A 14,397-nucleotide genomic window follows, 5' to 3' on the forward strand; every position below is an offset into this window, starting at 1 on the left:
GTTATGGCGTTATTCTGGGCATAATCATGACGCGTCATCGTGGGCGCAATCATGTCGCGTAATCGTGTGCGCAATCATGTCGCGTCATCGTGTGCGCAATCACGTCGTCCTATGGTCCGGAGATTCGATCGCGCAACGTATGCTGTAAGACGTTCTTCGAACACCGTTCTTCTGACATCGCTAAGGTACATCATGCTAGAAGCTGCGGTGGTAAATTTCAGCGAGAAAAGCCTAGATCTAGCTTAACGCAGCCTTGGATGCACGCCTTGACTCGAGGGAATTTGACGTGATATCACATTAAAGATAGCTCACAAGTGTCAACCGCAGGAGGGTTGACCTTCGCTGTCAATACTCGAGAAACATGAGGTTGCCCGCTCTCACGTGGAACGTTTGGTGGGTCAGCGGGTACATCAAAATTGTTACCAATTCCTGGTGAATTAAGAGGGTAATTGCTAGTCTAGAAATTCGTGGGAGTTAGGGGTCTGTTTTTGTTTCGGCAATTTCGCTTTAGAGCCGTTGCAGCCTACGATCTGCCGCACTATTTGCCAACGTCGTTTATCGCAAGAACTTTCGTTATCAAACGATCCACTTTATCCGATATGCAGCAACAATCACATCAGGATTAATGCATTCCAGTTACAGTAAATTCGCGTCAAGAATACACCGACTCTAACGTCCCGCATCGATGTCTTAAATACCTTTCTGTTCTTTTACAATTACATATATTAAAAAATAAAGTCATCCTAGCTAAACACGTAGAACTATCATATAAGATATCACTATTCCTATTTATCATATATACTAGGATATATAAAATCCTCCAAATAATCGTCACCTCGATCATGACTCTACGAACATTATTACGTGCATCTCCTGCTCGTATTCCATCACTTTCCTATCACATCAAGTCCATTTCTCATGCTTCATCTTCTTCTCGATTCTCTTCATATAATGATTCAACCTCACCTTTAATTAAAGTGCAAAATATCGCGACATCTTACGGTCAATTGGATATTTTGTTACCACTTCCAGGTATTGTCGGTCTCACACGATTTGAGCTTGAAGATGGAAATGCAAGTGTGAAAGATGTAATTAATGCAGTGCAAGATATTGATATTACGTTAAAAAGTGTCGAGATTACAACACCAGATGGAACAAAACTTGCACGTACCGTTCGACTTAGTGAACTTGCGTCCATGTCGTTTTGTTTACGATTGAATCACATGAATATTTTGATTGAAAGTGGTGTCTCTGTATTGAATGAGAAGAAATTACGTGAAGAAAGTGTAGCATTCGCGACAGTGAAGGCAGCGATTGAAAAAGATGTTCGATTGATTGTACGTACAGTACATTTTTTTTATTTTCGGAGAATGAAAACTAATATGAAATTGTTAAGTTGCCTTTGCATGAATTTTACGAAATGTGCCATAATGTTGGAGCAGAAGAAAAAGTGGGTACCAAGTGGCTTCGTGAGTTGCAACGTCGACATTTAGTGGTACATTTTGATCGCTCACGAAACCCGCAACTGGAAAATGTATTAATACTTCGACCCTATGTAAGAATATTTAGTTGTAGTAGTGCTATTTTTTCTAACCACTTTTTTTTACAATTTCCCAGAGCTTGGAAAGTATTTTAACGCTACAAAATTCTCTTGACTCGGAATTGTACAATATCAAACACGATCGGAAAGTGAAAGAACGACAAGTGACTGAAGTTATGAGTTCAATTAAAAAACTCAAACAAATTGAAAAAGATGTGGCTTTAGCTGCTCGTTGGATGCCAAATGTACAAAAATGGTTCGGTCTTACAAGTTTAACAGGATTCTATGGCACGCTCATGTATTGCGTCTGGGATGTATATTCATGGGATGTTATGGAGCCTATTACGTACTTTATTGGCTTTACAACTGTCCTTGGGAATTCATTTTATCATGCGATGACAAAACAAGTAGGTTGTATATTCTTTTTTTTGTCATGAAGTGATAGTAATTCTAATCATTTTGATATTTTAGGATCCAACATATAGTAATATGTGGCAAAAACGATATGCGAATCGTGTTCTCTTACTAAGTAAACAACGAAATTATAATCCAATGGAACTAACAAGACTTGAAGCTCGTCTTGTTGATCTTGAAAAGGATCTTACTGTTCTCATGCAATGGGAAAAAGTTCAAATGCAAGACAAGACGTTGTAGATTCATATTATTGCAATAATTACATATCTACCAATCAGCTTTTGAATAAAATTATTCTACACACTTATTTCTAAAAAAGATCTCATGGCAGCAAACCAAAGTATTAAGGAGCTCATGGCAGCTGAGACGAAAGCGTCCAAGATCATTAGTGAAGCACGTCAAGGTATTGAAATTTACATTAAGTTAATATGATATTGTATATATGACTGAAAGATTGGAATAAAAGAACGCGGAGAGCGTTTAAAACAAGCAAAATTGGAAGCAGAGGCTGAGATCACAGCATATCGTAAACAGATGGAACGTACATTTCAAATGAATGGAAATACAGATGTAAGTACAAATATATATGTCATGAGATGATTCAAAGTGAATTACTTGAAGAATTGTAGCTTATGGGTGAAGATCCAAGCGTCTCGGAGGAAGAAACCCAACGCGAGATTCAAAAAATGCAGTATGGTGGTTTTATTCTTTTTTTGATTTTTTTATTGAATGTGACTTAGTGCATGCTGTAGAAAGGAATTTCAACAGAATAAACAAGCAGTCATTAATATGATGGGACAACATGCTGTTCGTGTACAGCTTCGCGTACCAGAAGCGCACAAGAAGTGAATACTTGACAATATTAGTGACAATATATATTGTCAAACATTTAGGTTTTTTTATGTGGAAGACATAAACACGAATTACCTTTTGAAAGGAATAGTCTTATCTTCTTTTGGTTGTCGTCGCTTCGGATGTTTCGCCAGTGGATGTTCCAAACTTCGTGCTAGAACTTCATGTCGATGTTTATTTAAATTGCAAATTGCTGCTCGACTGACATGATATTCTTTTGCCAATGCTGATTGCTTCTCACCATAAGCTAGACGTATTAAAATCTCTCTTCGATCAATTTCACGTAGATATCGAGACGTTTTAAAACGTGGGTCTTGACATAAAGATGATGTCGTGTGCTTTTCGTTATTGTAAGCAAGTACTTGGTTGATTATTGGATTCGTTTGAAGATCTTGAGCTTGAGGTTTCATGACTTTAGGAATGATTAACTTCTTTTGATTTGTAAGTTCTCGATTGAATCTTCGAAGTGTTGAATCGTATGCATAGAGTTCGTATAAACGGATAGATTTAAACTTGATTTATGAAGACGAAGTAAAGAAGCTATTGCAGGAAGTCTGTCACCTTGATATTGCATTAAATGTCGACGATTTGAGATACAAGAAGCGATGTAAAGATGATCATTTGAAACCATTTGGTAAAGACGTTTGTCTTGATTAGAAAGTTGATAACTAAAAACGAAAAGATATAGACATCGATTCTTGAATCAGTTTCAATACGTTTTGGATCAAAACGTAGTTTTGATATCATGAAATCGTCGAATGACTGAAGATTCGATAGTTAAGTTAACCATCGTCTTAAAGTATTGCGACAATTGTGAACTTGTGAAACTTTCTTAACGTTCTTGAAACTGTATCCACGACGTTAATGGACGATCTGATCTTTGGTTTCAACTAAAAGCATGTTCGCACATTTTTTAATTATTCTTATTAAAAGATAACAATAATATACAAAAACAATAAAAAACAAAGTACTAGCTGACGTTTTGCGTACAAATGTTGCATTATGCGTACAAAACAAGTTGCTCGTCGTACAAAATAATCGAGTAAATAGTACTATAATGGAAAGAATCATATCGTATATTTCAACTACGTCCTCCTCAAACTCATCCGATCTAAAGTCTCAGACAACGCCACCACTTGGTCGAGAACCCAATAACGAATGATTTCGACGTCGTTCACTATAACTTGGATAAACTGCATCACTGTCATTGCTATTCGTTCGACTAACATTACTTCTTGATGGTGCAGCAAGTGGTACATTGTTCACTTGTTGTTGATATCCCGTAGGTTTGGATGCTGAATTGGTATAACCATATAACTGAGTGTACGACTGTTGTAAATTCTGTGGTGTGGTAAATGGATGTCCAGTATTAGGATTGTACGGTTGAGAAGGAGTAGGAGCTTGTCCATATGCTTGTTGTGTAGCACTTAATCCAAATCCACCCGATGATTCCGTGCGTACAAATTGAGCATGTGCGTCCATTTCAGCACTTTGTTGCATTGCAATCGCCAAATCTCGTTCATATTCTTTTCGAAAATATCGAATTTTTTCAGCTCGCCCAGCAGAACTTAAATATCCCGTAATTGACAAGATAATTACCGAGGCTAAACACACCCAGAAACTATATCCATAGAACCAGCAACGCCATTGGGTATTGTCTGCTTTACAACTTGAATACGCCGAATTTATTGCATCAATTTCATATAATGTTTGTTGTAGTAAAGCACCCCAAATTACTAATGACACAGCAAGTAGTAATGCTAAGAAAATAAATGACATAGTACTTTTGGTTAGAACGCCAAAACATAATAAATCAAATGACAAACACTCACATCCAACAAGGGTACAAAAGGATACAACACGTTCCATGTACCCCGCAGAAGGGTTATATACTGCTCCAATGGAAGTAAGTAAACCCAAGACAGAGATAGCAGCCCCCGTAGCTGTTGTAGCTTGTACTGATGTCATTCGTTTTCCACATAAAACACGATGAAAGTCCACACCATCCCCAAGCATGTAATTAGGAATCGTATAATTATCGACACAAAAGTCGGAATATTGTAAGACCGTGGCTGAAGCGTAGAATGGTGAACTTAAGCGATTTGTCGAATAAAAGGCAAAGAGTCCAAAGCCTTGATAGACATCGTGACCATCTCGACGATAATGTTGTTGAAACCATGCAGGGTACGCTAAAGCGTAAAATGCTGTACCCACAGATACAAGAGAAAGAAACACCGCTATAGAAATGCAAAAACGTTGTTGTTATGCCACATCATAGGTTTCCTTTGTATTTCTTGAAAAATCAACGTACTCAAGATGGTGTTTTTCATCATCATGATAGACAAGAGGAGAACTAGGACGCGAGAAAGAGGAAACGACAGGACGCGGACGAGATCAATGCTGCTGTACTTTGCGTCACCTCAACGCCAGTTTAGAAAAAGTGAGAAGGTGGAGTAGAATAAGGAACGATAGGGTTGATATTTTGAAAACTAGTAATATGGAGGTTTGTATGGAATTTCTAAATTTAGAGATGGAAAAGCAACTGCGCACTGGATTTCAAACACCCTGTACCAGAAAAATAGGGGTAGGGATGCACATTTTAGTGGCTATGCAATTGAATGGAGAAGCAAGAAAATCGGTCCAATATGCAACAAATTGGGTACATCTTGATTTTCACAAATTGACGTAAACCGATTTACTTGTCCATATCCCCATACTGGGATACTTTGACGTTCTTATAAAGGAACATCTGTATCCTGGTACCCAGATAACTTTTGGTGTACCGACCAAAGAAAAGTACAGGAGACAGGACTATGGTCACTACCGCGAAGTTCGTCATTTAATGCCCTGTAATTATCTCGCTGGAGTGTCAACTGGTTATTGTTTGAATCAAAACATGTAACCTTTTCAACTTTGAAATACTCCGAGTTTTGCGAGTGATACAAGATACGATCACACCAACTTGGTACGCGTTCTCGAATGCGTCCACCTTTATAAATTGGTTCACGATACTTTGTCTTATATACGTGTTGAACCCATCGAGTAGTACGTCCTGTGCCAGTAGTCGAACCACTTAATGGTAAACGTGCACGATATGGTACTTTTTTATAGGTTGGAAAGAATGTTGGCCATTTTACTGGTTCCCGAAACGATTGTAACCCGGGTACATTTTTCAAATCTGTGGCCAAACTATCATATTTGTCATGAAGCTCTTGTAATCGACCAGCAGTTAGTAACTTAAGAACTTGGTTACTCTCTAAAAGCTGAAGACGAGAGTTAAAATCTCCCATCCAAACGACATGATCACTCCACGTTGCTAAAGTATCGAATTCAAACTTTGTTGTCCCTCGAGCGAGTGACCGTGGCAATTCAGTTGCAAGTTGCTCAAGTTGTCGCAAACGTCGTTCAATGGAATTTGCTTCTAAATGACAATTAACAAAAGTCAAAGTTTGAGGGTCGTCACTTAAGCGAATTGTGACAGCAATGCCACCTTTAGAGCCAAGAAATTTATGTGAACCCGTTGCAATGACGTGAAGATGATTTTCAAGATAATGTGCATAATAAATTGAAAGACTTGTGGATTTTCGATGAATAAGAGCGTGATCTCCATGGCCTCGAATCTCACAAGCTGAAATTTCTTTTGGCCAACATAAGCAATGAACAGTTGAGTTAACAATCGGAGTATCATCACTATCAATGTACCAAGATTTTGGACTGCATAATCCACATGTTCTATCACTACCACAATAACTTGATCGATGTATTCGAGTTTCACAATGTATCAATGACTGACATTGACACATTTGACGATATGGTCTTGTCTCTTTAGCTGTCAAATCGAGACGATGGTACAATTGTCGGGTCACAACATTTTGATTATCTTTTCGTGAATGTTGTAAACGAGCAAGGATTGCTGCATCCAGATATGTCGTAACCTTTTCCTGGGTACCAATAACATAAAGATCATACCCTAAAGGTATTAATTCTTTTACTGCTTTTGCTGCATGATCATCACCAATATATGGACCACGTGTACGAGATGCAAACGGATCTTTTGCTGCCATGTTCCATGTGGCCACAAAGATCCGTAACTCGGTCATTGATGATACCGAAGGAATTGATTCTTGACACGATTCGGGAGGTGAGATATTTAAATCATCCTGCTCTTGTACACTGGTGGTTTGAGTATCTATATTCTCCATTTCATGCTCTAAATTGTCGTTATTATTGTCACTTTTCCCAATATTACATTTAAATTGCTTTAGAATTGTATCACCAGAAATGTCATTTTCTGTCTTCTCAATCTCAATGTCAATATCATTCTCACTTGCTTCTTCACTCTGAATACTCTTAATATTATCACTCGTCTCAAATTGATACTTTTCGCGACGTTGTAGAAACCCGTCCCTATCCTGTTCACGAAATGAGTCGTCGTTGCACCAACCTCTTGAAGGCTTTAGATCTGCTGCATTGTATCGACGTATCCATAAATTCAATAACGAAAGCATCTTGTCGACACGTTAATCAAACTGTAGTCATGGATGGGTGGGTGACCTTTGCCACTATCCCATGTATTAAGTCGCAACGGTCCAACTTGCTCAAATACCCAAATTTTTAGTCAACAAATTGAGCTAATTTATAATTTGGGCTTTATCAATAAAAGGGACAAATTTGAATAAAGCTCGTAATCAACGATTGATTGCGCTCTTTATGTTGAATCATTCGTCATCTCGTTATATGGCCAGTCTGCTTCTGTTGTTGAATGAGCTTTTAGTGTATCTAAGCGCTGGTTTGGCAAAACAATGTGCAAACAGCAAATTAAGGAATAACGCTAGTTTATTTCCATTAATTATGAAGCTAAAATAATGACATCAAAATACAAAAATGGGTCGTTCCGAGGTAAAGATGATCATCAAGTGGTTTGTATTATAACGCATACTTTACTGAAGTAGCACGAATAAAAGCTGCGTTGATAAATAACGGTCCACTCAATTCCTCACCATTCTGAAGAACTAATTAGTGATGATTGTATAATTTCAGTATTGTCATCAAAACGACTATTTATTTATAGAACATTTATAGTGGAGACTCAAATTTACTGTGCCCAATTTTCGTGTCTGACCATATCTTGCATTTGAATACCTTTAGGATTGATTTTCAACAGCAGAATATATTGGATTCCACTGTAATTGCTCCACCATTGAGCAGCATCTTCCTGACTCGCCCAATTCTGAGATCTTCCAACCTTCACAGCCAGTGTCACCCAATTGACAACGGTGCGAAGTGCCGGAAGTGGTGTGCGGTTGAATGTCAATCTTGTAGGGTCAATTATTGCATCAGCTTCCTTGTTTGGGAGCGCAGCTGTACTCGCTGTGATTGAGCCACGACTGCGTCCATTCCCAGTCACAATGAGGAACTCGTATGTTCTCACAGTGCGTTCATGCACAGTCGTTGGAAGTTCGACAATTACGATACATTCATCATAGATGCAAGACATCGAAGTGAAATCCGCAGTCCTTCACCATTTCCAACATACTTATCGAATGCAGTAACGGAGACTCCCTCTCAAACAACATACGGATCGATTTATTCGTCATTTTGATCGAAATAACTCGCAATCATGACGCCGCGGATTTCATCAGCGATTTTCAAAATCGTCATGTTGACCGGTGGAAGAACAATGCGAATCCCCGTCGCAGAATGCGCGTTTCTTGAAATGGAAAAGTGAAAGACACCGATTTTCTTTGTCCGCTTATTCCTTTGCATATAGGAGCATCGAGCGTACTCCTGGTCACCCTCAGAGACAGCGATGATGCAAGAAATTAGTACGACATAGTACTTAGCTCTTCAACGCAACATCATCACCAATGTATGGACATGTACGATATGCGAACGAATCTTTTGCTGCCATATTCCATGTACCACAAAGATCCATAACTATCATTGATGTTATGGATCGAATTTTGTGGTCCTGGACACGATCTGAAATTATCATATTCAAATCACCTTCCATTCTGTCCCAAATATTCTGCATTTCATACTCCAAATTGTCGTTATTATTGTCACTATTCACAAAATTACATTTAAACGTCATTTTATGTCTTATTGATCTCAATATTAATATCATTCTCACTTGCTTGTTCACGTTTTTGCGACGTTGTAGAAAGCCGTTCCACGAAATGAGTCGTCGTTGCACCAACCTCTTGAAGGCTTCAGATCTGCAGAATCGTACCGACGTATTCAATCACGAAAGGCATCTATACGTCGATTAGGTTGTGGTCATAATCAAATACTTAAATTTCTTAAATTAATTTTAGATTTGATCTAATTATATAAAAGTAGGCTAAAACGATCTTATCGGATAAAGCTCGTAATCAACGATGCTCAGCGATTGATTGCGTTCTTCATATTGTATCGTTCGTCACCTCGTTAAATGACCAGTTTGCATCTGTTGTTTAATGAGCTTTTAGTGCTTTTTGGTGCTGGCTTGGTGCAATCAGCAAATTAAGGTAGATTACTACTTTATTGTCATAATACAATTATGAAACTAAATTAGAAATATATTAATGCGCGATTGCGCTGTTTCTTACTTCCGAAGTATTCTGCTGGTAGATATACAACCACATTTAGATGAGGCAATGTTTTGTCGTAAGCTAGATATTTCTACTATTTCGCATTTGGACTGCACTTGTTTGATACATGCAGAGAAAGCTGCATGTATTGGTCAAACTTTTGTTTTGACTTACTTGTTTGAGTGAATGCAATCTGTGTAGAGACCAATATTTTTGCAGTAATATATTACCTTTTAAAACAATATAATAATGTAAAGTACAAATCTGTGAAGATAATACTAGTTTGGTATGACTTGTATCTTGTCAGCTGTGCCCTTGGGGCATCAAGCGCATAGGACTATCGTTTGTAGATTTAAATGTAGCTGCAACATTTTTTGCCCATCCATTCTATACACTTGAACGGCAAAGCCTGGTACTTGGATGACGGCGCTCGAAAATGTATGAAGTAGTATTTGTGAAGGGACGATAAATTACTACTACAAAATTGGCGGCAAAGCAATTATTTTGGTAGATTCATCTTTTTGAAGTGCATAATTAATTCCCAACACCCGAATTTTGGGTAAGTCACACAAATGTTATAGGATACTTAGAATTGACATAATTGTATTGTGAGCACCTACATGAGACTTATAGCAGCATCATAGCAGCAAGAAGAGCAAGACAACATTATAATCTGATCATATTATTCTTATTGAAAGTACCCTTGTTAGTGGAAAGAACGCTCAACAGATCGGTAGCGTATGATCGTATGTGGTTACAAACCCTACTACGAGAAGGGGCGTGCACGAATGATACTGTCGGCAACAGTGCATACTTTACGGCGTTCGCGCATGAAAATTTTGGCTATGCATATTGAATTAAGGCGATTTAGGGATTGACCGGAACTGATTTCTGAGCAAGCACACCTGACCACAGAGGCTCAAAAACAACTCGATCAAGATAGACTAGCCATCGCGGACAGAGTTGTCAGCTATCAGCTTATACATCGCAACATTGATGCAGCCCATCCTATATCCTTATCTACCAGCAAGCAAGTAATGAGTAGAGCTTTCACCGCTGTGTTCAACAATAAGCTCTTGGTGGCTTATTAACATTTTGTGATTTCGATGTTGTTGGTCGTGAATACGATATCTGACAAGGTCAAAATAACTGGAAGCCACATGACTTCCACTTTGAAGCCGTGTAGTTTATGTTTGCTCGAGAAGTTGAGCCTGGGCTTACTAAGAAGACCGTTGGAGGGGTAATTGATTGGTTTTGTTATAGATGTAATTGTAGAGGCGTAGGTAGCGGCAGAAGCTGATATGTTTTATCGATCGAATACATGAACGTTTTCAACATGCTTAGGGCTAGTAGTAGCTATTACAAGGTCCCGTTTTTGCTTATCATCTGAGCACTTCGTCCTTGCTTTTGACATACATGTCCTAACAGGTACTCACACTTGTAGTTGACTTATCAGTACTTATTGATAGCTGGTACTATTATGCTGCACCGTATCAATTATTCATGTCTGGGCGTATCGGCTGCAGTAATCGTCGTGCGCCTGATTCTTTCATGCATAAACAAACAGAAAGCATTCGACAACTCCGCAGCCCGTAGTCTTGGTAATGCTTTGATAAGCCATCACCGCCTCGACGGCGATGATTACTCCTGGTGAAGACGAAGAAGCACTGCAGCGTAAAACAACGCGTATGGTCTACTCGGAAAGCCAGCTCGTCTCTACAAACCACCACTTGAGACCTGTATGCTTAAGCTTTTCATCAATGTCGATCTTGGTCGTGGATACCCACTTGTTATGGATGACTCCTTGGGTGGTATAGCTCTCTACAAATTGTCTGTTCAGTGCTTTCAACTTTTCATACACTGCCGTGGCGTGCTTGGCCTTCTGTATACCCCGCATTTTCAAGTTAAAATTTTTCGGATCCAAGACTCAAGCAAGACATTTCAAATCGTGAATTTTACATATCCAGAAAAGTGTTCGGGCGTTCTTGGCTATCAAAACTTACCCATGTGCGTCGAACCTTTCTCAAACTTCACTGAGCCATCACTGCGGTATTATCAAAATCTCCAAGATTCTAACTTTAATCCTTATGATGCCTTTCACGCATCACAGCATTGCCCTACATGTTATTTTTTGCTCGTTCTTTGATATTATACGTATTGTGTGACACTCTAAATCCACTCTTTTGAAATGTAGACCAGGTATCCTTCGGTTCTGATAATTCTTTTGGTAAGTATCGAGGTCTTTTCTCGCTCATTTAGCAAAATTTCAAAATGAGCATATCCCGTGTTCAAGACATCGATGCCGCACAGACATGCACAAAAGCAGCGTCTACAATGAAAATTAGAGCGGTGCAGAACAACATACAAATCCCGTGTTTCCATTAGTGAGTGTGCTTCCGTGCGCAGACTCGTGGGTCATCATTATGATCGTATCATACCGCCATTGTCAAGGCGTGTGTGAATGCCATTGCACATGCAGAAGGGCAAGCTGACTTTTCTCGTTCTAGCCCAAAAAATTGTGGCAAGCAGATCGTCGTTGTAATAAGCCTTGCAACGGGATGACCTCAGCACTTTCACATAAAAAACGGGGAAGAAGTGCGTAATATTTGCCAAAGATAGGCGGACACATATGCTCCTGATATTTAGCGGCTCTGCCGTACGTACCATCTAGTAATATCCGAGTCTATGAACATTCATCAAATGACACTGCCATGAATATCATTGCACGACTAAAACGTTGTACTCTTCTCTATACATATTATGCAAAAGTTTCGATCAATAAATTCTGTTTTCCTCTCTGAGATCCCGAAAAGACAATCTTTTCCTTCAACATTCCATACAAATAACAATTTGCACGAGAATCCTCATAGAGCTGACATTAAATATTACAATCCTGTGCTGTGACTTTGATCTTGACCCCTTATTGATAACTTAAAAAAGCTACCTGTCACTCGCTTAAGAGGTTGACCGGGTCCTTCCGCAAACTGAACTGCTTACCAAATGTTGATCGGACCCACTACCCAGGTTCCAACATTACTCTCCTGTTTTTATTCTGTCCTGTATAGTAACACGAAGTCCACCAATTTTTGGACGTTATCATTTTGTTTATTTTCTGTTCAGCAAAATTGTCACGAGATTGATTGCAGCGTAAGCTCTTTGCTTAGTGGAAAGTTACTAAGGTCGCCGACCTTGCATTCTATACAAGAACCAGTACAAGTGTAGCGGATCGCGAACCGCTACCTCCAAGAGTACTTGAAACCTTAACAAAAAACGACGCTCTCCCGTTCAAAATTGAAACTGCTTTAATTGTTTTATTTGCTGCAGAGCCGTCCATTTTAAAACCTTTGGTTTTCCTAATTAAATAGCAAAACCTAATTAATATGCATAGCTACTGGCAGTCCCGCCACGTAGTGGCTTCTTGTTATTGTGTAGCTACACCATTGTGTGATAACACCGACTTGTGTAATTCACACCTTTGTACGGTCACACCATCTTGTGTGACCCTCCCTTTCATACCAGGGTACGTGTAACTCCGTTACATTGATCGTCATCCCGCGACCAAACTGAGATACCTATATTCCATCTTGCTGAGCAACATGTAGTAAATGTATATGATATGTGAATAATGTCGTCTTTCTCGCGCTGTGATCATCATCGAAATCGATGATTACCTGGATTCAATTTTGCTTTTCCACAGGCATCGCGCACAACCGAATGCCTCGGCGTAGCCTCGTAGGACATTTCCAAGGATGTTACTGACTTGTTCTGCCCATTCATTAGCATCAAAATGGTATCTGTCAACATTTAAGGTTTGATGTCGAGCAACTGAAACAACAAACGCCAAACTGAGTGTAACCGGGAGACTATGGAGGTAGAAAAGCCGACGCAAAATACGACAGCAAATATCTACAGCAATAGTTTGCATCAATTTGAACCGACAGCAATGGCGATTGCAAAACGGACTCTTTGCGGTAAATTTTGCGAATTCCAAAGGGCGATCACCAAACACCACAATATCATCGTGGTCGTATATAAAGGTTGGTCAAGACTTATAGGATTTCACAACTGGCAAGTATTCTATCGGAAATTAAGAAATTGAAGACAATTTGACTCGTTCCCGAATCCACATATACAAATTCTTTTTCGTACTCAATTGTTGATGTGAGACCAAAACGTTATGATGAAGTTATGAAAAAAAATATTTTGAAGAACATAACATCCATCTATTCAGCGGATAATATTCTGTATCAGTCAAGTTTGAAGGTCATTGTTCTGCAGAACAATTACACGTGTTTTATAACAAAACAAAACGTGAATCAGCTAACATCGATTGGTACAGACACGAAAATTGATTCCATTCGCTCACTTTGTAGATGCGGAAATTGCACAACAGCGGGTATTCGCTGTACCAGCGGCGATTAGTATCGGGTTAGGATGAGTGAGCAAGCGCTTATAACATCTTCAAACCATCTGAGATCATCTTGCGCAGAAATTCATCTTCGCTGTTTATGGGATCATAATCACGCCGTTGAGATAGTGTGTTCGCGTGAATAACATCCCTAACGTGTGCAACAAAGCTGTACTCAGAGAAGGTGGCAGCAACTCAACCAGAGCCGTAAGATTATGTGCGACGATTTGGTCGCTGTTTGCAAAGACACGTGGCTCTTAAAATTCGCGAATTGCTGTTTGCCAAGAAGGTAAACTCAGAGCTTGTCAGGTATCTACTTCATGGCACATTATTCCTTGTTGAAATTTTAGTAACCCCTCTTAGGCTATCCTCCTCAACTATCGCTTAAAAGATGCTCAATCTCGAGGCGTCAAATTTTACCAGCCAACAGCACAGTCACTCATATCAAAAACAAAGTAGAGTGGTAAATTTCCGATATCCGAAGACTCGTTCTGATTAAAATGCACTTTCATTGGCGATCATTGCCCTACGACAACACCACGTCCTTCCATCCTAATTCGGAGAGAGGATACACCAATGCAACGTGTTTCTTGGTGTTTTATGGTCGTAGT

General features: G+C 39.2%; 9 protein-coding genes across 9 annotated transcripts; 3 read left to right on the forward strand and 6 right to left on the reverse strand.

The window, feature by feature from the left end:
- Nucleotides 1-842: 842 nt before the first annotated feature.
- On the forward strand, nucleotides 843-2,194 carry PHALS_01544 (hypothetical protein L915_14901; the record flags this gene model as incomplete). Its single annotated transcript, XM_024715954.1, has 4 exons — nucleotides 843-1,337; nucleotides 1,397-1,555; nucleotides 1,618-1,947; nucleotides 2,012-2,194. 4 exons carry the CDS (start codon nucleotides 843-845, stop codon nucleotides 2,192-2,194), a joined length of 1,167 nt encoding a protein of 388 aa, XP_024581601.1.
- An 84-nt stretch (nucleotides 2,195-2,278) lies between these two features.
- On the forward strand, nucleotides 2,279-2,803 carry PHALS_01545 (v-type g subunit; the record flags this gene model as incomplete). Its single annotated transcript, XM_024715955.1, has 4 exons — nucleotides 2,279-2,357; nucleotides 2,421-2,524; nucleotides 2,584-2,645; nucleotides 2,707-2,803. The coding sequence occupies 4 exons, from the start codon at nucleotides 2,279-2,281 to the stop codon at nucleotides 2,801-2,803; spliced, it is 342 nt and encodes a 113-aa protein (XP_024581602.1).
- Nucleotides 2,804-2,807: 4 nt separating this feature from the next.
- On the reverse strand, nucleotides 2,808-3,217 carry PHALS_14794 (hypothetical protein PHYSODRAFT_344412). Its single transcript, XM_024715956.2, has one exon. The coding sequence runs from the start codon at nucleotides 3,214-3,216 to the stop codon at nucleotides 2,878-2,880; it is 339 nt and encodes a 112-aa protein (XP_024581603.1). The 5' UTR covers nucleotide 3,217; the 3' UTR covers nucleotides 2,808-2,877.
- A 708-nt stretch (nucleotides 3,218-3,925) lies between these two features.
- Nucleotides 3,926-5,139, reverse strand: PHALS_01546 (uncharacterized protein; the record flags this gene model as incomplete). The annotated part of the gene is made up of 3 exons (XM_024715958.1): nucleotides 3,926-4,566; nucleotides 4,639-5,043; nucleotides 5,118-5,139. The coding sequence occupies 3 exons, from the start codon at nucleotides 5,137-5,139 to the stop codon at nucleotides 3,926-3,928; spliced, it is 1,068 nt and encodes a 355-aa protein (XP_024581604.1).
- On the forward strand, nucleotides 5,139-5,542 carry PHALS_14795 (uncharacterized protein). The gene has a single exon (XM_024715959.2). The coding sequence runs from the start codon at nucleotides 5,304-5,306 to the stop codon at nucleotides 5,493-5,495; it is 192 nt and encodes a 63-aa protein (XP_024581605.1). The 5' UTR covers nucleotides 5,139-5,303; the 3' UTR covers nucleotides 5,496-5,542.
- On the reverse strand, nucleotides 5,542-8,303 carry PHALS_01547 (Inositol polyphosphate 5-phosphatase and related proteins; the record flags this gene model as incomplete). Its single annotated transcript, XM_024715960.1, has 2 exons — nucleotides 5,542-7,218; nucleotides 7,929-8,303. 2 exons carry the CDS (start codon nucleotides 8,301-8,303, stop codon nucleotides 5,542-5,544), a joined length of 2,052 nt encoding a protein of 683 aa, XP_024581606.1.
- Nucleotides 8,304-8,628: 325 nt separating this feature from the next.
- PHALS_01548 (uncharacterized protein) lies at nucleotides 8,629-8,900 on the reverse strand (the record flags this gene model as incomplete). Its single annotated transcript, XM_024715961.1, has 2 exons — nucleotides 8,629-8,651; nucleotides 8,729-8,900. The coding sequence occupies 2 exons, from the start codon at nucleotides 8,898-8,900 to the stop codon at nucleotides 8,629-8,631; spliced, it is 195 nt and encodes a 64-aa protein (XP_024581607.1).
- Nucleotides 8,901-11,019: 2,119 nt separating this feature from the next.
- Nucleotides 11,020-11,275, reverse strand: PHALS_01549 (uncharacterized protein; the record flags this gene model as incomplete). The annotated part of the gene is made up of 2 exons (XM_024715962.1): nucleotides 11,020-11,045; nucleotides 11,116-11,275. 2 exons carry the CDS (start codon nucleotides 11,273-11,275, stop codon nucleotides 11,020-11,022), a joined length of 186 nt encoding a protein of 61 aa, XP_024581608.1.
- Nucleotides 11,276-12,925: 1,650 nt separating this feature from the next.
- Nucleotides 12,926-13,155, reverse strand: PHALS_01550 (uncharacterized protein; the record flags this gene model as incomplete). Its single annotated transcript, XM_024715963.1, has 2 exons — nucleotides 12,926-13,020; nucleotides 13,050-13,155. The coding sequence occupies 2 exons, from the start codon at nucleotides 13,153-13,155 to the stop codon at nucleotides 12,926-12,928; spliced, it is 201 nt and encodes a 66-aa protein (XP_024581609.1).
- Nucleotides 13,156-14,397: the final 1,242 nt, after the last annotated feature.

The sequence above is a fragment of the Plasmopara halstedii genome (assembly GCF_900000015.1).
Source record: "Plasmopara halstedii genome assembly, contig: Scaffold_1561, whole genome shotgun sequence".
Classification (NCBI taxonomy): Eukaryota; Oomycota; class Peronosporomycetes; order Peronosporales; family Peronosporaceae; genus Plasmopara; species Plasmopara halstedii.

Bases quoted from the DNA above. Each gene is read 5' to 3' on its own strand.
- PHALS_14794 (XM_024715956.2), bottom strand. From the start codon at position 3,216: ATGAAACCTCAAGCTCAAGATCTTCAAACGAATCCAATAATCAACCAA.
- PHALS_14795 (XM_024715959.2), top strand. From the start codon at position 5,304: ATGGAGGTTTGTATGGAATTTCTAAATTTAGAGATGGAAAAGCAACTG.